The following is a 22,558-nucleotide window of genomic DNA, read 5'->3' as shown; positions in this document are numbered from 1 at the left end:
TATATATATATATATATATATATATATATATATATATATATATATATATATATATAACAAGCCACTTTTTTCAGCAAATACTGATATAAGCACCCAATTAATCAGCCTGTCACTAAATCACATTTACTGTTTGTTACAGCATGAATGCAGCAGCATATGATATGAAACAGAAACCGTGTGCACGACTGAGGGTTCACACCTGAATCCACATCTCAAGGCTGCCATTTTCTACATGGTTTTTGCACTTGGCCTCATTGGTAACATCACCGTCTTATGGGTCCTCTTGAAAATCATGCATGTGAAAAATATGTGAATTTATGTGTCTTAAGCTGTAGATAAAAGTCACATACAGCTTGGATGGCCCGAGGAAAGTAAATTGACAGCAAATTTTCATTTTTGGATGAACTATCCATTTAAACCTCTTTACGACAGTCATTTTATGTCTACAGCACAGTCATCTGCAGCTGATATTCCTCTTAATAAATCTCTTTCTTTAGCAAGGCACATATAATTCATTTAACAAGAGTCAAGAGTTAAGTGCAACTATTGTAACCATATTACCATATAGTGACTTCATTTTTCTTCAATAAAACATCAAGTCAAAGAGAGATATAATGTGCTCTTTTATTTGTAGCTGATTCTGTTTATGGATGGATCCCTGACTGATATTCTGTATTTAGCTCATTTTGGGGGTTTCTGGATAAAACTGGTGCTGATATAGTTTAAGGCTGATATTCGGCACCACTGTTAAAGCTTATTCTGGCCTAATTCAAGGCTGGTTTGGAGTAATATTTGTGTACAGTCGAATGTGTAGCCTTTCAAAGTATACTTAATTTGATAGCGTGTACTGTATTTACGCAGGTGGTCGACATATGTGCTCTGTAATGTTATATCTTTGTCCAATGCCTTGCATTATTTTTCCCCAGAAATAATGATCAAAAAATATCTTTGAAAACGATTGTCCTCTAAAATCATCTAAAATCTCATAACCTTCTCTCACACAAGTGCTTGTCAATGCAGTTGTCTTACATGGTAACTTGTTTTTGTTTTCATTCTGTCTCTTTAGTTTAATTTTCCACTGTGACACTATGGCCAGGGCTAGTGTTGCCACTTCATGGAACAACCTCATGGTATAAATGATGCATGGTACAGTACATGTATACTATTCTGGATGATAACATGTTATGCACTGTATGTGGAAACTCCCATCCACTTAAAAAACAAGTGTACTTTGGGCTTTATACATGTTACCTTTTGGCAAGTGACTTGTCCACATTTATGCTATAGATGCTATAGATAACCTCAAATGAACTTTGTTGAGAGGAGATGAAGACTTCAGCAACATGTCAACAATTGTATATTTAAGCAAGCTCTATTTAAATATTGAAGCTATACTTCAAATGTGGAAATCTAGTTATATTTTTGTAAAATGTTTTAAATTTGATACTATTAAGTCTAACACATCTGTGTTTTTACACACTGTTTAAGCCTAAATAGTCTGAAGAAATAGAAAACTTTGATTTAAACTTTTCCAAGGCCAAGGCAAAAAAGAAACCCACAAAAGTGCAAAGACAAACCATCCCTGCTATTGGCTTCATGTTTTCTGTTTTAGTGTCTTACTCATTCAGATGGTGCACATCCAAATCATTGTTATTTAATGATAAAACATTTGAAGAAAACCAGAGTCCCTCTTACTATACAATGTTTCTGGTTATTCAGACGGATATCTTTTTTTAAAGTACAAGTGGTTGGGTGTGTGCAGAGCGTGTAAAACCACATAACACATTGCTTAGCCGTTCTGAGTACACATGCAAAGCTGAGCTTGTTTTTCTTTAAACTGGTTATTTATTGGCACATTTTATTATTGTTATTATTGCACCATTAAAGCACTATGAAGTTCATATTGCAGTATTACAACATTTGCAAATAAAAAGACAGAACATGAAAGTGACGTGATATACAGCCAAGTATGGTGACCCATACTCGGAATTCGTGCTCTGCTTTTAACCCATCCAAAGTGCACACACCTACAATTCCTGCCAGCCCGAGACTCAAGCTCACAACCCTTTGTTTGCGAGTCTGACTCTCTAACCATTAGGCCACGACTTCCCACATAGATGTATAGCAATGTCATTTCCTCTAAACTGTAGTCGAAAAATGGTGGGAGCCAATAGACACATTGCTGTTGCAGGCAACATGAAAGTATATCTGCAATCTGCAGCCCCATACCCCAATTTAACTATTCAGGAAGTACCATAAACCAATAGCCTTAGAAAAAAAAAAAAAAAAAAACACCTATAACAGATCATGCTTTTTTGACCGATCTCATATGGTATGATCTCAACTTCACAAGGTCAGGGGGCAAGATCACTTTGAACTCTTGTACTGTAAGTATGGCAAGCACATTTGTTTGACATCTTTTTAAAGTAGCATTTATTTTTTTGCCTTTAACATGCATGGAGAGCATTTTAAATATGAGCCCTAAGCCATACTTTTGCAGCAAACTCCTTTTGTATCAGTTTAAAATGGTTATGGTTTCACACTTTGGTTGGTAAACCAGCTGTTGGAAACATTCAGTGTCACAGAACTAGTCTGAATGTCACAGGTGGTTTCCACCACAGATCGACGTTCATAGTGCTCATAGGTATGTGAAACTTTCTGTAATGCTAATAAATAATTCTTAAGACTTTATTTGTTAAATTTATAAAGTGGTAGGGTGAATTTGGGATGTTCACAGAATGCTAATGAAGTTTTTCGAAAATCTTAATTGCAATTTGTAAATAAAACATCAAATTGCTCAGCACAAGAAGCCATGTCTTTTATGTGGTGGATAAAAGGCTAATACAATTATAAAAATATTAAAAATAAAAATTATTAATTTTCAACCACCTGTGACATATTGTGGCTCAAATGAACAATAATGTATACTTTTGTGTGTGCATATATCTCTACATTTCTGAGGAAGCATATTTAAGGCATATTGTTTGAAATGGTGCTATGAAACAATACTTTGTGTTTTTAAGTAGAATATATATTTAAGGGCTGTACAAATACACTGCATTTAATAGAGTGTCCCCACTTTGACATTTAATAAAGAAAGATGCCTAATTGTTACTGATTAATTTTATATATATATATATATATATAATGTTTATTTTTCTATTTTTATATCAAAAAGCAGTTGCATATTGTTGCATAAAGTATGTATTGTAATACTATTTGTGTGTGTGTGTGTGTGTGTGTGTGTGTGTGTGTGTTTTTCTTTTTTTTTTTTACTAATGCCTTAAAGATATAGCATTATGCTAAAACTTTCAGTTTCCCTGTTTGTCTTAGTTCACCTCTGGGTTTCTGATTATGAATTCTACAGCTGCGTTGCTGAGGTAAGACCAGACATCATCTCCAAATGTAGTTCAAAGAGCAGATAAAGAACACTGAGAAACTGAGACATGAACACAAATAAGTCTATACATCCACAAGTTATCCCGTTTTCAAGCCTATAGATTTCTTTTTTAAAGGCTGGTCACATCAACCAATCAAGATATAAGATAGATATTTCATTTGTTTCTTTTCAGTGTGGGTCAGCAGACGATGGAAGCCACACCATTTTCCAGGTGAGGTCACATCACACACGTCCTGATATTGCTGAGTTAGATGTGTTCCTAGGTCAACATATTTTGTTGACCCTGGAACAACATTTTACTAAAAAACTGTAGTCTTGACCATATCCCTACGCCTAAACCTAAACTTAACCATGAGTGATCCTTAAAATCAGAGGAAATGATAGATGAATGACTCTGATGTACAAGTACCTAACAGTGATTATAAGCATAAACTTCACAAAATCTATAAACTTGTTCTTCAAATCTGATTGGTTAATCACAATATTGTTCCAGGGTCAACAAAGATGTTGTCCCAGGAACATGTCTCACTTGGTAAAATCAGGCTCTGCGTCACATCATTTATTAGTCACAGTTGCAGGAGAACTCTGCTTTGCTTATAGTATAATTTCTTTTTTTGTTCAAGTGAGGATGGATACTCTACAAATGATACAACTGCTGATACAACTACAGGGGACTATTATGGATACTATAAAACTACAGGGGACTATTATGGATACTATAATGATGACATTGTTTCAAATTCCTGTATTTATGGTGATCATGGAGCTAGCATTCTTCCTGTGTTGTACTCTCTGTTTTTTGTGGTGGGCTTTCTGGGTAACATACTGGTGGTCTGGGTGGTTTTGATGGGTGTGAAGCTGAGAAGTATGACTGACATCTGTCTTCTGAACCTGGCTATTGCTGACCTGCTCTTAATCTCCTCCCTCCCCTTCCTGGCACACAGTGCCAGAGACCAGTGGATTTTTGGAGATTTTATGTGCACTATGGTCCTCAGTGTCTACCACATTGGATTCTATAGTGGAATATTCTTCATTGTGCTGATGAGTATTGACCGGTACTTGGCTGTAGTTCATGCTGTGTTTGCCCTGAGAGTCAGAACAAGGACATATGGGATCTTAGCCAGTGTGGTCATATGGATTATTGCCGTTTCTGCATCCTTTCCTGAGCTGATATACCTTAAAACCACAGAACACAACAAAACAAAAATATGCATGTCTTATCAATCAAATGATAAAGATTCTTATAGTACTACAAAGATAATTGGTATCTTTAAAATGAACATCATTGGTTTATTTTTTCCACTTTTAGCGATTGGATTTTGTTACTTGATGATCTTAAAGAGACTCCTGTCAGCTCGCTCCTCCAGGAGGCAGGCCATGCGTCTTGTCATCACAGTGATGGTGGTCTTCTTTTTCTGTTGGGCTCCATACAATATTGCTGCTTTTGTAAAAGCTTTAGAGATGATGGAACATATAACTGCATCTTGTGAAGGCAGTAAGGCAATCCGTCTAAGCCTGCAGTTCACAGAAGCTCTGGCTTACTCACACAGCAGTCTGAATCCCTTTCTTTATGTGTTCGTGGGGGAGAAATTTAGGAAGCAACTTTTTAGACTCCTGAATAAGACACCCCTTAGTAGAGTGCGGTTCATAAAAAGTTACATTGTACAGGCCACAGGATCTGTTTACTCACAGACCACTAGTGTGGATGAGAGATCAAGTACAGCTGTTTGAATAGAATATGTGACCCTGGACCACAAAACCAAAGTGTTAAATTTTCTTAAGTGTCACATTTTTGAGATTCAGATTTATACATAATCTTAAAGCTAAATAAATAAACTTTTTGTTTTGTTTTTGGTTTGTTAGGATCAGACAATATTTGGCCAAGATACAACTGAAAAACTGAAAATCTGGAATCTGAGGGTTCAAAAAAAAGTTAAAATGCTGAGAAAATCATCTTTTAAGTTATCCAAATGAAGTTCTTATCAATGCATATTACTAATCAAAAATTGTTTATATATATTTACAGTAGGAAATTTACTAAATATCTTCACGGAACATGAAAGCCTCGTAGAGTTATTTGTGCATATAAATGTTTGTATTTAATTTTTATTTAATCATTTAATTTGTATTCATACTTTTTGCTTTTGTTATAGCTTTGTATTATGTATATATGCATACATACATATACATATACATGGATATACATGAATTGCACTAATATTGTAACTATATGAATTATATTTTTGTAAGAATACATAGCTTCAGTAAAATGTTAATAAAAATCAATAAAAATAGCTTTACATGTAAGTGTGGCTCACTTTGCAGAGTGATTATTTTACCCCAATGATAACAGCAGGAAGGTTAGATGGTAACACACTTTAACCCATATATAATATATATATGGGCATAATGGCCTAAAGGTTTTTGGTGATTAATATAATTTTAATACATTTTATTTTCTGAACAAATGCTGTTAAAATAGGTTTAAAATAAAGCTACTTTGAGTGTATTCAACCCTGTTTTTATACCAGTTTTTTATACAGAAAAAGTGAACACACACACACAAAACACAACAGAGGTTTATGGTCACAGGTAAAAAAAGCAAATCCATAATGCTCCCTATTTGCTATCATAATATAAAAAAAAATCACTTTGCGGCATTCATCTTTAGTAGACGCTGCATTTTTAGATTATGGTAAACAGGCAACAGTCACAAGAATGAAAGTGTACGCTTCTCGAGGGGGTTATAAAATATAACGCAATGAGTGATGGTGATGAAATGTCCAACTCTGCCATTTGAAGCAAAATAACACGTACTGCACTCTTCAAAAAACAGGTAAATTATGTAATCTGTTAAAACACATCTCAAAAACAGCCCTAAACTCATGTAGAACTGACGCAATAGAAACTGGTTCACAGTCTTAACCACAGACCCCAGCCACTACTCCTCTCCAGAAGCATGATTCAAATCATGCTCAACTATGTTTCTCCCACGATGAGCTGATATTAAGCTGACATTATGATTCAGTCTAATATCCCCAGTACAGTCTTTCTAATGAAATTATGTGTCGTGTTCCCATATCTGACCAGTCATCGTGATTAAGCCTTCACTAGCCAGTCAAAACATTATGTGTTAAACATCACTAACAGGACAGGATGCACTGACACCTCCTGAGGTACTATCCCCATTACCATAATGAAACTGGTGCTTGCTGTTTCTGCTTTCTACAAGTTTGGAAATTTTTCTCAAAAGAGTCACAGACACTACGGGTAATTTTAAAAACACATATGTTACTCCAATATAATACTCCAACACAATGACTATGGCATTTTCATTGAAAACGGCAAGGAGTATTGTGTTAAAACATATAATGTATGCAAACATCTATCGTTTCTTAAGGACAAAATTGGTTGAGGTTAATCCAGTACAACCCAAACCTAATTTACACAGTTTATGAATACACATTGTACATTACAAAGACAATTTTAACCTGCTCTTATTACACTCCTTTACAAGTTCAATACATGAACATGATTTAAACTTTTTTCTCACATTGCTGCAGCGCCTCTTTTCACCCTCTGCCTTATATACTCTGTTTTAGTTCCTCTCTTTTTAAAGCCCTGCCTTTTGAAAAAGCCTTGTCTGCTCTGATTGGTCAACTACTTAGTGCGTGTTGGAAATGTAACACCTCTTACCATAACCAGGTTTCAGCTCCGGAGGCCTTTATGAGCAGTTGTAAACAACATTATCTATGGCATGTGGTAATTGTGGTATAAGTATTGGAAGTCTGGAAGAAGAAAAAAAAAGGTGACTGAAAATTTTAAAAACAGACAAACAAACACATAGATATGTATTATTTTCCTTGATGCTAGATTTTAGCTTACTTTTTCCTCCTTGTTTCACACTATAGCAAACACCAAAATACAATGCTTTGAAAATACACTGTGGTTCTGCAGCGTTTAATCTAGATATAAAATTTACTATATAGATACACATAGATATATTTCACACTTAATTTCAAATTTAAAGGTTGCCATGTACCAGAATTTTTTTTCTAAGCCAAACTCAACACAAACACATCAAAAACAAAGAAAACTAGCTTTTGGATAATTTTAGTTAAAGGCTTGATTAATTGTATTGTTCACATTTTATTACTAGAGTTATTATTATTATTTTATTATTAATATTTTAGTTCTTCACTCGAATAATTTATATTTATTTATTTATTTACACCAGCCAATCCATTTAGCATGCCTTAAAGGGATAGTTCACCCAAAAATGAAAATTAGATAGACACTCTATTTACAATCATTTGAGAGATAGGTGGCGGTAATGCACTCATGAGTCTGTGATCCTCCATAATGCAAGAAGAAGAAGAAGAATGGATCACATGCTTTGCTGCACGCTCAAGCACATTCATAAGAGTTCTGACAGTTTGGACATTGTGTGAATCAGTGGTACAAAAAAAAAAAAAAATTATTTAATATATATATATATATATATATATATATATATATATATATATATATATATATATATATACTGTTCAGTTTCTTGCACAGACTGATCGTTTTGGTGTCTTTACACATCAGTGTATTATCCAGGCTGCAAGGAATTCGACCGGAAGTTGAAGTCGGCCGCGTGCCGCCATCTTGTAGCAGAACTTCATTTGCGTTAGCATTCCCATTGACTTCCATTCATTTTGGCGTCACTTTTACAGCAAATAACTTTACATCTGAGGCGTTTAAAGACTCCATTTTTCCATTATTTATTTCTAAAGATACACGACATTATGGCCCCGTAGAAACAGTTTTTTAAAAAATAGGCTAACGATTGCGTCATAACCACTCGACTCTCTGTTGCACAGTAGAGAAATTACCGTACAGACAGGAGGAGAAGCTCGCAAGCAATTAACTTAAAGGGGGGGTGAAATGCTATTTCATGCGTACTGAGTTTTTTTACACTGTTAAAGAGTTGGATTCCCATGCTAAACATGGACAAAGTTTCAAAAATTAAGTTGTACGTTTGAAGGAGTATTTTTGTTCCAAAAATACCACTTCTGGTTTATCACAAGTTTGGGAAAGTTTTTTTAGAGTATGGGTGTGACGTTAGATGGAGCGGAATTTCCTTATATGGGTCCTAAGGGCACTTCTGCCGGAAGAGCGCGCGCTCCCGTAGGGCAGAGCACAGCAGAGACATTCACTGATCAGAGCGAGAGCGAATTGTCACAATAGTGTTTTTGGTTGCCAGGGCAAAACAACCCTGCACAGATTACCAAAAAAAAAAAAAAACAGCATTTGCATATCGTTTATTTCTTAAGGATAATGCAGTCCCAACGAAAAAGGGTCACGATCGTGTGTTGGAACCGCAGGCGGTGAGTAAAACTGCTTCAAATATCTCTGTGTTGTTAACTTAGCAATCGGCGCATAAGAACATCAAGTAAACAACATGCGATGTTGTCATCAAACTGCATGACATAAAGTGGAACTTTTGGTCATTTTCCAAAACCGCTAAGCAAATATATACAGTTTCAATACATACTAGGGCTGTGCAAAAAATCAAATGCGATTTTCATGCACCTCTCATCAGTAAAGACGCTCCTGTAATTAGAAGTATATCTCCAGCATGTGCGTTCAGATCAGGGTTGCCAGGTTTTCACAACAAATCCTGCCCAGTTGCTTCTTAAAACTAGTCCAAAACTAGCCCAATCGCGTTTCCGGGAGGTTCCCCGATAAAAATTGCTTCCCGGGGTTAAAATATAAATTTTGGGGAAGGGTTTCCCTGGTAAAATTAGCATTTTAGGGGCTAAATATCACGTTATTGGTATTGGGATTGCTTCAAACCGCTGACTTGAAAAACAACCGCAGACTTGGCAACACTGGTTCAGGTGGAGTGCCAGTTACTACACAGACAACTAACCGACAACTAACACAAAATCGCTTTCAAAATCGATAAAGAATCGCCTGCGATTTTAACATCGATTTTGTGTAGATTGTCAATGAATTATGGCTCTGTGTAGTAAATGCCAACCAGTGTTGCCAAGTCTGTGGTGGTTGTTTTTCATGTCCACGGGTCACAGCGACCCCAATACAAATAACGTGATATTTAGCCCCTAAAATGCGAATTTAACCAAGGCAACCCTTCTAAAAAAACGTATATTTTAACCCCGGGAAGCAATGTTTTACCTCCCGGAAACGTGATTGAGCTACTTTTGAGAAGCAACTGGGCAGGATTTGTTGTGAAAACCTGGCAACCCTGATCTGAACACACGTGCTGGAGATATACTTCTGATTACAGGAGCGTCTTTACTGATGAGATGTACATGAAAATCGCATTCGATTTTTTGCACAGCCCTAACATAGAGACGTCGTTGCTGATGCTGCTCTTGTTAAATTTCAGCCTCTGGATCTGATTCTGGATCATAAATATACGCTGAATCTGACTGCCATGGTTTGTTTTGGATGATGTATTTTTCCTCACGGTAATGTCACAGCTTCCAAACGCTCTCAACGCAAAAGCCTACTTGCGCTCCTGATTCTTTAGCACCGCCCAAACGTCACGCCTCCAGGCGCTCGTGTTTTTCCGGGAAAAATCGGTACAGACTATCTTTCTCTTATAAATATAATAAAACTAAAGACTTTATGGAGTTATGAAGGATGCAGTACTACTCTAAGTAGTACTAAGATTAACAGGATATTGAGTGAAAACGAGCATTTCACCCCCCCTTTAATATGGCGCACTGGCGTTACATTTTAAAATACTATACAAAATAATTAATCAGAATACTTACTCCTGCTCTCTCACGCCAAAGAACTCCCCGCTCAAGCTCGCCGTCTCTGCAAGATTAACGATGGCGGTTTGCACGCACAGCTACTAGAAGATTTACGTCTGTCAGACAGGTTGCTGACATCATCAAGCTTAGTTTGAGTCTGCGCCTCAGAAACGGAAGAGCTAAAAAAAAAACGCTAAAAATGGGCTTCACTTGTCTCAATTGAGTTCCAATGGGGTCGCTGTGTCCATTTCTTTTACTGTCTATGGTATTATCACAAGCTGTACAGTTTAATCTGTGCATGTTTTTCTCTCTCTCATATATTCTGTTACCATTTGCCATGCATTATACAATTAAGAGACTGCAACGAAGCTAAAAATAATAATTTGTGTTCTATTGAAGAAAGTCACCTACATCTTGGATGCCCTGGGGGTAAGCAGATAAACATAATTTTTTTTTGGGTGAACTATCCCTTTAAAATTCCTGATATGCAATTCATGCAATGTCTAGCTGGTGAGACCCCCAATGGGTTTAACCTGACCTGCTTTTTTAGTGGTCTGTGGGTTGAAGGGTTATTATACAGATATTAAAATTAAAACAAAATCATAAAAAAGAGATTACTTATAATGTAAATAATTTTATTTTTATTTAACCCTTATTTAACCAGGAGAGTCCCATTGAGATTAAAAACTCTTTTGCAAGGGTGACCTGGCCGAGACAGGCAGCAGCATATAAAACATAATACAAAAACATAGACAAATAACACAGAAAACAAAAAATAACACTTCAAATCATTTGCAATCATTTTTACAATCTAAAAAAAAAAACATTTACTTAATTAAGGTATCTGCTTTTACATCTTTCTATTTAGATTTAAATGCATTTAGCGAAGCTAAATATATTGACTGATTTCAATATATTATTGTTTGTTTTTAAGATTTTAAATGGGTTAGCACATGCTTATTTATCAGTAATTTTAAATGTCCACACTCCTGTTAGAGCACAGAGGTCAGTCAATCAGGTGCTCCTCGATGTTTCAAGAGCCAGGTTAAAAAAAAGGTGGCCGAGCTTTTTCAGTGGTGGCACCTAATTTGTGCAATAGTTTACCCGTACACATAAGAACTGCTCAGACTAATGGAATTTTAAGTCGTTACTTAAGACACAATGTATTCCTTGGCTTTTATTTCGAATTGAGCTGAGACTTTTGATGTTTTTACTGTATTTGTTTTGTTTCTTTGTTGTTGTTTTTTTTCTCTGACGTTGTTAGGCACTTTGGTCAACCATAGTTGCTTTTAAATGTGCTATATAAATAGAAGCTTTTAGTGGCTGTGGTACATTTAAGGGTTATATGGAAAATTACAGACAGAGGAAGCCCGAAAAGCTTAAGCAGGAAACATAGAAGCATCCTATGCAAATGTTTTAGTTTTTTTTTCAACAATGTCATGGTCTAGAGCAACAAGAAGACTAGAAATGTGTACATTTGCAAATTGTTTTATTAAATAATAATAAAAAATAAATAAAACATTACTCTGGAACATGGGAAATCAGGTAAATAGGGATACATCAAACAAAATCTTATATCAATTAAAAAAGAGGGATAATTAAAGTTCAAGAACTAAGAAAAATAAAAAAATAAAAAAGTAAGAGTGACATGACATACAGCCAGGTATGGTGACCCATACTCAGAATTCATGCTCTGCATTTAACCCATCCAATGTGCACACACACAGCAGTGAACACACACACCCAGAGCAGTGGGCAGCCATTTATGCTGTGGCACCCAGGAAGCAGTTGGGCCTTGCTCAAAGGCACCTAAGTCATGGTATTGCCGGCCCAAGACTCAAACCCACAACCCTAGGGTTAGGAGTCAAACTCTCTAACCACTAGGCCACGACTTCCCCTAAAAGAAAGAAAGAAAGACAAACATACACTATTTGTCTTAGACATATTTCCAGCTACTTCCTCTATTTTAGCTTTCGCAACTTAACTAATTCCAAGTAATCAATGAATAGAACCATGTTTCAGGCATAAGGACACAGTCACTAGATGAGTTGCATTTGGAAATTGTGAACTGTAAGAGTACAGAACTGTATTTGATGTAGAACTTTGTGTCTTAAAAGTATGTTTAGACAATAAAAAATGTTTGGACTGTCTTTTAGTGACCGATTGGGTGATGAGTAAACATGTTGTTTCTAACAAAAGCATTTTTTGAGATCTCCTATCACAGCTATAGGAAGTTCTTCTGATATCAAGGATGGTTTACTCCAATAATCTGGACTGTCCTATTGATACCGAGATGTTGTCTAACGTCATCGAAAGGAGGAACATCCTGAGTTTACACCATGCATGCATATAACCCTGGCAGGGGCAGAAGTTTCCCCCTAGTGGGACCAGCGAGGAGAATGAGCAAACTCAACTCAAACTCAAGCAAACAAACTCAAACTCAAGCAAACAAAACCTCTACTACTATGCTCTCTATTCCAGTTGGTCTCTGGAACTCAACCTCATGGCACTGACAGAGACTTGGATCAAACCTGAAGATACTGCCACCCCTGCAGCCCTCTCTACTAATTTCACTTGTTCCCACACTCCTCGTACCACTGGGAGGGGTGGAGGTACGGGTCTCCTTATATCCAAAGAATGGAAATTTGAACTTCAGCCATCACCTACAGGTACTGGTTCATTTGAATCACATGCCATTACTGTAACCCACCCTGTTAAAATTCACTTTGTGGTCATTTATCGTCCTCCAGGTCAACTGGGAAACTTCTTGGAGGAGTTGGATGTGCTGCTATCAAACTTTCCTGAAGATGGTATTCCTCTGGTATTGCTTGGTGACTTCAACATCCACTTAGATAAACCCCAGGCTGCTGACTTCAAAACTCTGCTCACCTCATTTGATCTCAAGCTAGTGTCCACTACAGCGATTCACAAATCGGGCAACTAACTTGACCTCATCTACACGCGCTGTTGCTCTGTGGACACCTCTTCAGTTGCTCCACTGCACACCTCTGATCACTTCCTCATTACTGCTAACCTAGCACTTACTCCTGAAGTGGCACACACTCCAACGCAGGTCACCTTTCGACGGAACCTACGCTCACTCTCTCCATCTCGCCTATCTGCTGTGGTTTCATCCTCTCTTCCACCATTCTCTCAGTTTTCTGCTCTGGACACGAACAGTGCTACGGACACTCTTTGCTCCACTTTAACATCTTGCTTGGACAACTTTTGCCCACTGTTGTCTAGACCAGCACACACTGCCCCATCTGCCCCCTGGCTGTCCGAGGTTCTCCGTGAACATCGCTCTAAACTCAGGGCTGCAGAGAAGAAATGGCAGAAATCAAAAAACTCTACGGACCTCAGTGTGTATCAATCTCTCCTCTCTTCCTTCTCTGCAAATGTCTTCACCGCTAAAACATCCTACTACCACAACAAAATTAACAGCTGCTGTGATGCTCGGACACTATTCAAGACTTTCTCTTCTCTTCTTAATCCGCCGCCTCCACCTCCTCCATCGACTCTTACAGCGGACGACTTTGCAGCTTTCTTCACAAATAAGACAAGATCCATCAGTGAACAATTCTCTACACCGCAGACTGAGGAAAACTTCACAATGACAGATGCACACTCTTTATCCTCCTTCTCCCCACTCTCAGAGATGGACGTCTCCAAAATTCTCCTGTCCAATCATCCTACTACTTGTCCACTTGATCCTATCCCCACTCACCTCCTTCAAGCAATCTCTTCTTCAGTCATACCTTCACTTACTCACATTATCAACTCCTCTCTTCAATCTGGAACATTTCCCTTACCATTCAAGCAGGCTCGGGTAAGCCCACTGCTCAAGAAACCATCTCTAAATCCAGCGCTTCTGGAAAACTACAGACCGGTATCCCTTTTTCCATTCATTGCAAAGACACTTGAGTGGGCTGTGTTCAACCAGCTTTCTATGTTCCTTGGACAGAACAACCTCCTGGACAGCAACCAATCTGGCTTCAAAAGTGGCCACTCAACTGAGACTGCTCTGCTCTCGGTTACTGAAGCCCTGCGATTAGCAAGAGCAGCTTCAAAATCCTCGGTACTCATCTTACTGGACCTGTCTGCTGCTTTTGACACTTTTAATCACCAGATTCTCCTGTCCACCCTCAGAAAGATGGGAATCTCTGGAACTGTATCTCCTGTGGGTTAAGTCCTACCTCTCTGACAGATCCTTCAGTGTGTCTTGGAGGGGTGATGTTTCAAAGTCACACCACCTTGCTACTGGGGTTCCTCAAGGCTCAGTACTTGGACCACTTCTTTTCTCCATCTACATGACATCTTTAGGATCTGTCATTCAGAAGCATGGCTTTTCTTATCACTGCTATGCTGATGACACCCAACTCTACTTCTCATTCCAGCCTGATGACCCGACGGTAGCTGCTCGCATTTCAGCCTGTCTGACTGTGTGACATTTCTAGCTGGATGAATGAACATCACCTTCAGCTTAACCTTACAAAGACTGAACTACTGGTAATTCCAGCTAACCCATTGATTCTTCACAACTTCTCTATACAGCTGGGCTCGTCAACCATAACTCCTTCGAAGACAGCCAGAAACCTAGGAGTTGTGATGGATCATCAATTAAGCTTCACTGACCACATTGCTACAACGACCCGGTCCTGCAGGTTTGCCTTATACAACATTAGGAAGGTTAGACCCTTCCTGTCAGAGCAAGCAACCCAACTTCTTGTCCAAGCTCTTGTTCTCTCCAGACTGGACTATTGTAATGCTCTCCTGGCGGGCCTTCCTGCATGTACTGTCAAGCCTCTGCAAATGATCCAGAATGCAGCAGCGAGGGTTGTCTTCAATGAGCAAAAAAAAGCTCATGTTACTCCTCTCCTCATCAGGTTACACTGGCTACCAGTAGCTGCTCGCATCAAATTCAAGGTACTGATGCTTGCCTACAAGACGACCACTGGCACGGCACCAACTTACCTAAACTCACTGGTTAAATCCTATGTGCCCTCCAGAAGTTGGGCTCTGCAAGTGAACAACGCCTTGTGGTGCCATCCCAAAGAAATTCAAAATCACTCTCACGGACCTTTTCCTGGACTGTGCCCAGCTGGTGGAATGACCTCCCAATCTCAATTCGTATCAGCTATCACAGTATCATTTTCAAGAAACATCTAAAGACTCATCTTTTTCGCCTGCACTTAACCTACTAACACCAGTACTTTTCCTTTTCTTGTCTTTTTCATTTAATAAAAAAAACAAAAAACATTTTATATATACCTGGCTATGCGTTCTATACTAGACTAACTGAGACTTGTCATGGCACTTGTATTCTGTTGTTGTTCTCTTGTTGACCTGACTGCTTCTATTGTTCTCATTTGTAAGTCGCTTTGGATAAAAGCGTCTGCTAAATGATTAAATGTAAATGTAAATGTAAATGTCAACTGGTGGCTTAAAAGCCCGCTGTTTGCTCCAACTGATTAAGATCCTGCCAGCAACAAAGAAGGATTGAGGAGCAACTCTTAGCAGGAAAAAGAGACTGATTAATGACCTCATTCTGATACAGCATGGAATGAAGAGATTATGATGTGGTTTAGATTTCTCAGAAGATTTTTTTTTTGTATTTGTTTGACATTACTGATAATTTTGTTGTTCTAGTTGACTCGAGTTACTGCATAGGTCTATAGCATTGATGTATATACTTTAAAAGTTAATTTGTAAGATTAACTTGATTTTTACACTAGAATTATTGATTAAAAAAAAACGCTTAAAAGTGTAGCACAAATGAGATGAGTTGAAAATTGGACCAACTCTAGAAGTCCACCTAGCATTAAATGACGTTTTTATTAACAAGATTCGGGAGGAGCGTGTCAGTGCCTAAGTGCCTTGATGAATAGAACTGTTGAATGTGCTGATCTTAAGTGGCAAGAAAAAAATGCTAGTTGATGTTAAGAGAAGGGGAATTTGGTAGAGATCCTTTATGCGGTTTATTATATAAACAAATGGGGGAACTGTTAGATTATATCACAATCTCTATCAGATATTTCTGTGAGTTAGCCTTTTATGCAATTCCCCCTCCCTTCTTTCTCACTGCCTTCTGATCGCTGTGATTTTGCCAAGTACGACATGTTGCTGGATCAACATCTTTTGATGATCCTGGATCAACGTTATTGTCCAAAAATGTAGACTTAACCCCAATCCCTACCCCTAAACCTAACTCTACCCATAATTTATTCCTAAAATCAGAGGGAAATGATAGCTGATTAACAAAGCTGAAGAAGCGCCTAACCCTGATTTTAAGCCTAAAAGAGATATTTCCTTAAAATTTATATATCTCAATTCTGATTAATTTGGATGTTGTTCCAGAATCAACAAGGATGTTGATCCGAGAACATGTTGTACTTGGTGAAATCACGCTCACCCTCCCTTCCACAGATGTTCCCTATTATTGTTTGAATGTGAGAATTTTTATTTTCTCTCTTACTCCTGTCCTCCCTTTCTTTCCCCATGTTTTCCTCCCTCCTCCCATCTGCGTTCTCTCTCTCTCTATTCTTCAGTTTTTTATCTCTTTACCTCAATGTATACCTGCATGCACATATGATACATAGAGTTGAATCGGTGAAGAATGGTGGGGGACCATTGTGGGCCCAGGTTGCTGGGTTTAGTTTGTCCTTTACTGAACGATTAAGTGTTCAGTGCCAATATTATTCCTTATATGTCCAGTATTTGTTGACTATATGCTTACCTCAGCTAATTTGTTGTTTTATCTCAAACTCAACACATATGCAATCCGTATCTCATTTGATAAAGTAGAACACCACCCCTTTGCAATGCAACTATATAATGTGTTAATGCAATAATAAACTTAATAATGAAGACGTTTGTGAGCAGAATAAAAGGCTTAATGTTCATACGTCTTTCCATGGGGCCATGCAAGGACTGAGAAAGGTCAGACGGCATCAAAGATAAAGACAGTGAAATGTGTTCATTTAACAGAAAATGAATAGATTGATAATTTTATTAGAAATTGCTTAAACATTTACTATACCGAAGAAGAAAAAAAAAAATCATAAACAAACAGTTCGGTTTGCAAACAGTAGAAAAGCATGGTGCCAGAAACATGAAACTGTAAACATTTTTTCATTAGCAAGACTTTGCAGTTCTTTGCAGCTGAAGTATAGTAAGCACTTTTCAACCGAAAAGCTTCAGCACAGGCAATTGTTTATGTAGGTGTCGCCTCCTTCAGGTCTTCTGTACTATAGCAGATAAAAAAAAAAAAAAAAAAAAAAAAAAAGATGAAACCAGCTCTAAAGTCAGAATAAAGTCTTCCTTTTATTCCACAATTTCCATATAATCTATGTTAGCAAATCTACATGGAACATTGAATACATAAATATTGAGTACATCAGTCTTTTCACTATTACTCAAAGGATGCATTTATATTCTCAATCTACTGGATGCAAAAAATATTTAAGTCAGTAGACTGTTTTGCAATTTTTATTAAAAGCAGACCGCATAAAAGAAATCATATCACCGTATTTCTTTGTTATATAATTTGGCACTGATTAGTTAGTTATAAATATATAGTTCTGCTTATGTTAAATGTTTGTAATTTTAAGTGAATGATGTAAAAAATACTATCAAATTAGAACATTTAAAATATTACATTAGTATGCCAGATATTTAAAGTGTTCTAATAACAACGGGCAAAAATGTTCTTTAAGTAATTACTATGCAATTATTTTGTATGAACACACTTTTGCAAATCTTGCCTCTTTTTTTTTTTTTTTTTTTTTGTGCAAGAAAAATAAGGAAGTTTGCTTGAGTGATTTGACATTTATTTAAATAACTCCATCCAGCCTGAGATATTTTCACTCATAAACATGTTGGTTTGAAACTTCACTTAGTTCAAATGTTGCAAAAACATTTAATTGTGTTTAATTTGCAGGCGGCGTGACTATGTAATAGCTAATGACTATGTTGCAAACAACAAGGCTTAAAATATACTTTTGTTATAGAAAAAGTTGTTTTCTAACTACATTGTAGTTGTTTCAATATTTTGCACAGTAATATAATTCATTAAGACCACAAGAAACACTCTTACCTTTTAAGCATTGATGAATCTAAAGTATTCTTTGCGTCAAGATAAACTAAGACCGTTTTGTTTCTATGCTGCATCAGACAACTGAGAACTTTGTATGGTATCTTAGGCAATATAAACAATCAGTATATCTGATCAAATCATGACAACATTTAGAAACCACAAATATAGCATTCTGATAAGTTTCTCATGCACTTACTTGCAGAATTATTAGTCCTCTTGAATTATTAAACTTCTTAATCTAATTAAAGTGTGCCTCCTGGTGGTAAAGCTACAAGCTTTTTTTAACTGCTAAGAGTCACTGTTGTCTAAATACCCCATTATAAAGACCGTGTCAACAGACAACTTATTTCAAACCAAAAACTTGCAAAATACATAGATGAGTCATGGAAACTGTTTTGACAGTTTCTTAGAAAGCAACTTGAGGGGGGAATTTTGATTTATACTTATGTAAGATTGAATTTAAAGTTTTCTTTTCAGTATGAAAGGTTTATAGAGATCATTTAGTTTTACTCGGTTGGTTATTTTACACCACAAAGTCTGGGCTGGGCCACTAAATGGAATTATTTCAACGTCAAAGTCTGAGGCACACTGCGTTTCTCAAGAGGAACAAACTGTATGTGTGGGTGATTGCAGAACCACATTAGCAACAGTTCAAACTCGACACCAAACTTCTCACTCGTCATAAAAAAAAAAAAAATATGACACAAAGCTGTTATATTCACACTATCAGACAAACAACCAAAGATGCTGCAAGTGCAAAAAACAGTCACAAACCTTTCTGTAAAGGCATACAAAAACCAGGTATGCCTACATGGTCACAAGAAAACACGCACACAGATACCTTAGCTGTGTACTTCTCAATTAACTGCAATTTTGTAATTAATAGGAAACCGGAAACCAGCATGCATAATAATAATAATAATAATAAAATAATAAAATATATATATGACCGTGCAAGCGCATTAGGGTAGATTGCCTGATTGGTTAAAAAAATGAAATCAATGTGCACATATAAATTCTTAATATTATTTTTGTTCTGCAAAACAATTCACTGAAATGAATTCACCGCTGCCATAAGATCAGGGTGATCTGAAATAGTCATTTATTTGTTTTGGGATCTTACCAAGATCACCCGAAAGCACCCACTGATGCAGTTCTCACACGTTCTGGGTGAGGCCTCGAGACACAGACAGGAAATATGTAAAAATACTTATGCTCAAATCAGATAAACCTGCTGTACCATAACATTCTTCCGATACCAGACACACTTCACAGACAAAGACACTGGAGACTAGCTGTACGAATAAAATGTTTCAGATGTTTAATCTCAAAAATAACTGAGGGTAAAGTAACTTATGTACAGCACGGAATGTGCAAACATGTATGGTTTCTGTACAAAGAAATATACATGCAAGATTAATATTGAGTCAAAAACATTCAAAATGACATTATGTAAAAAAGCAGGGTGTCGCTACGTCCATTTTTTATGGTGTCTGTACATCTATACATTATGATAAACTCACTTAAATAAAACATGAAAAATATACTAACATTACTGACTGAGCATGTTATTAACCTCCTTTATATTCAGCAATAATTGCAACTAGGTTTTAGTGACAAGCTGCTATTTTTGGAATATTAGAGAACTGCAACTTGCCTCTTAAACTTCAACCCACAATTCGGAGGCAATTCACTCTACACTTTCTCCCTGTACAGCAAAAACAGTACATGGGGAACGATTCATCTCATTGTATTTAAAACAATGTGAACTTAAAACAAAGAATAACTCTTGTCATTTAGTCATGCAAACTTACATTAACAGACTACTGCTACAATGAGCAGATATGGACATTAAAATTCCTAATAATCTGACAACATGAAGCGCTACTTCAATTCAATTCGATTAACAAAAACCGATCAAGACACAATAAATAAAACAACAATCAATATGAGTAAACTCCAGACTCCAGACAGGAGTCAGAACTGCATTCATAACTTATTGTTAAAAATTATAACCACCAAACAGGGAGAAGAAGAAGGTACATGAGGAGTAACTTTGGTATAACGATAAAAATAACGACATTCATGATGGAAGTGTGAAAAAAGACATTATTTTTTTACCAATGAGGCTTAAGCTTACAAAATAATACTGAACACAGAAATTTCAGCAAAAGAGCAATGGACACACATCTCAACTCACATGTACATAACAATGTTGATTTACACAAATCATTATAAATAGCTGCAAAATGTTAAAGCCCTGACATCGCACATTTCAACAGAGAGTACACATTTGCTGTGGTTGCAGACACTTCCTGCCTTCGCCGGCTTTCCAGCTTGTATTCTATCTGGTCAGTTGAAAGTCATGAGCAGCCAATGACAAAGCATTTATAACACTGCAAACGGACACGAACAAAGGCAGATCCAGTTTATTTACAACATAGGGCTGCTAGTCAGATGCAAGTTGAAATCAAGAGCTTACAGTATCATTTACTTCTTGTCTGAAAGAGCTGTTAAAAAGTTGTTTCATATGTTTTAATTCATTCCAATATGACTGTATGTTTATCAAACATGGAACTTGAGATGAATGCCATAGCGTAACCTATTTTACTTCCCTTTAAATCTTTAAAGATTTTTTTTTTTAAGATTTTTTTTTTCTCCAAAACGTTCAGGATAAAGATGCCATCTTTACTGTGCTTCTTTACATGGTTTGTACAAAATGTAATCTTTCCTGAATGTAGCTATTCAGATAACAGTACTCCACTGAAACAACCTGGTTAAAATACTGTTTGAACACGAGGCTAAACCTTTCTGGGTCAGGGGAAAAAAAACAACTTATAAATAAACTTTTTTTTTTTCCTTTTTAAAAAAAATACTGTTCGAACATGAAGTTAAACCTTTCTGGGTCAGGGAAAAAAAAAAAACTTCTTCACTTTTTTTTCCTTGTAAGTTTCGCCCATTCAAATGGAGAACATGTGCATGTATCAGAAATGATTTTTGAAGGGTAAGGGGACTTCAGAGATTTGTCAGCAGCAGTTACAGTAACAGAGACCCAGAACCATTTCAGAATGACTCAAAAAGCAGGATGAGATTTCAGCATATATCAGCAACCTATACTTTCCTTAATATCCTACAAGATTTGCACTCTACATTTCTCTCAGCTCTGGCTTAGCAGGCGACTACGCAGGAATGCTCGGAAACTGGCCACGGGTCGCAGGTCGTTCTGATGTTTCCTCCGCTCTATAAAAGAGATGAGTCTGGAAGTGTCGAGGCGAGCTGCTCCAGAGGCTGCATTGGGCTGCAGCCATGGCTGCTCACGCAAGCAAACCTGTGCAGAGGGACGTCTGCCTGGCTCGACTTGAAGAAGGACGCATACCAAATCCCGGGCCGCCAGACTCACGCCGCGGAAGTAGTCCTCCGGGAAACTGAAGTCGAGGCGGCAGATGTTGAGGCAGGTCTCCTCGACACTCTCATCAAGGAAAGGGGATGCCCCGCTGAGCATCACGTAGGCCAGCACACCTAGACTCCAGAGGTCAGACGCCAGAGCCGCGGGCTCACCCAACACCAGCTCAGGGGCGGAGAACTCAGGGCTGCCCAGCAGAGGGTGGATGAACGGGGTGTTGGAGAGATGTGCCGCATCACCAAAGTCCGTCAGTTTGACTAGAGGCTGGGTTGACGTTTGCTCAATTAATACATTCTCTGGCTGAAAGACAGATTACGGAAATGAGTATGGGATAGCAGACAGGTTTGACAGGTTCAAAATGTAGAATATGAGATATATTTGAAATATGATACATTGTAAACACATTTACAGAATGCTGTTCTAACATCCCATAGAGGCATCTCAGCATACTGTATTCATGTCAGCATATATCAGCTATCAATAATAATAATACAGAAAAAAATGGCCTGTTTTTTTTAAAGTCAAGCTAGTATTCTAGTATATGTTATTGATATATTAGTTATATTTAGAATTTTTATGTGTTGTATTGATGCATCATATTGTTATTCGTTTGATCTGTGCATTGATTTATATTAAATTGTTGCATTCCTTTTTGCTTAATATCATGTTTCTTTTGTTTATAATAATAGTTTCTATTGAAAAGGATTTATTTGTGTTACTGTTTATATTTAAAATGATAGCTGTCACCAGGATAATTTTTTTTTTTTAATTAAATTTTTTTTTAAGAAAAAAAAAAGATTATTACTATTATTTATTTTTTCACTTTTGCTGTCCTGCATTAGTTTCAGTTTGAGTCATGGGCGTTTCTCTTTGTTTGAGTTACATGA

General features: G+C 37.0%; 2 protein-coding genes across 6 annotated transcripts in view; one reads left to right on the top strand and one right to left on the bottom strand.

Annotated features, from left to right (window-relative positions):
* The first annotated feature begins 1,777 nt into the window (after window positions 1-1,777).
* Window positions 1,778-5,975, top strand: LOC113116171 (C-C chemokine receptor type 5-like). 3 transcript variants are annotated; one of them, XM_026284132.1, is made up of 4 exons: window positions 1,778-2,387; window positions 3,368-3,380; window positions 3,573-3,611; window positions 4,024-5,975. In XM_026284132.1, the coding sequence occupies exons 3-4, from the start codon at window positions 3,589-3,591 to the stop codon at window positions 5,129-5,131; spliced, it is 1,131 nt and encodes a 376-aa protein (XP_026139917.1). In that variant the 5' UTR covers window positions 1,778-2,387; window positions 3,368-3,380; window positions 3,573-3,588; the 3' UTR covers window positions 5,132-5,975. The 3 variants fall into 3 exon arrangements, with proteins under 3 accessions (XP_026139917.1, XP_026139915.1, XP_026139916.1); XM_026284130.1 differs by having other exon boundaries at window positions 1,779-2,387; window positions 3,334-3,380; window positions 4,024-5,974; XM_026284131.1 differs by lacking the exon at window positions 1,778-2,387 and adding an exon at window positions 2,398-2,644 and having other exon boundaries at window positions 3,334-3,380; window positions 4,024-5,974.
* A 13,589-nt stretch (window positions 5,976-19,564) lies between these two features.
* The window catches only part of triob (trio Rho guanine nucleotide exchange factor b), a 159,082-nt gene continuing 156,088 nt past the window's right edge, over window positions 19,565-22,558 (bottom strand). For all 3 annotated transcript variants that reach the window (XM_026284127.1, XM_026284128.1, XM_026284129.1), the window contains one exon: window positions 19,565-21,971. In XM_026284127.1, coding sequence (XP_026139912.1) covers window positions 21,426-21,971 — 546 coding nt within the window. In that variant the 3' untranslated portion in view covers window positions 19,565-21,425. The remainder of the gene's footprint in view (window positions 21,972-22,558) is intronic.

This window comes from Carassius auratus, chromosome 16 (genome assembly GCF_003368295.1).
Source record: "Carassius auratus strain Wakin chromosome 16, ASM336829v1, whole genome shotgun sequence".
NCBI lineage: Eukaryota > Metazoa > Chordata > Actinopteri > Cypriniformes > Cyprinidae > Carassius > Carassius auratus.
The sequence above is the reverse complement of the archived record's forward strand: the minus strand, read 5'-3'. Positions and strand labels throughout refer to the sequence as shown.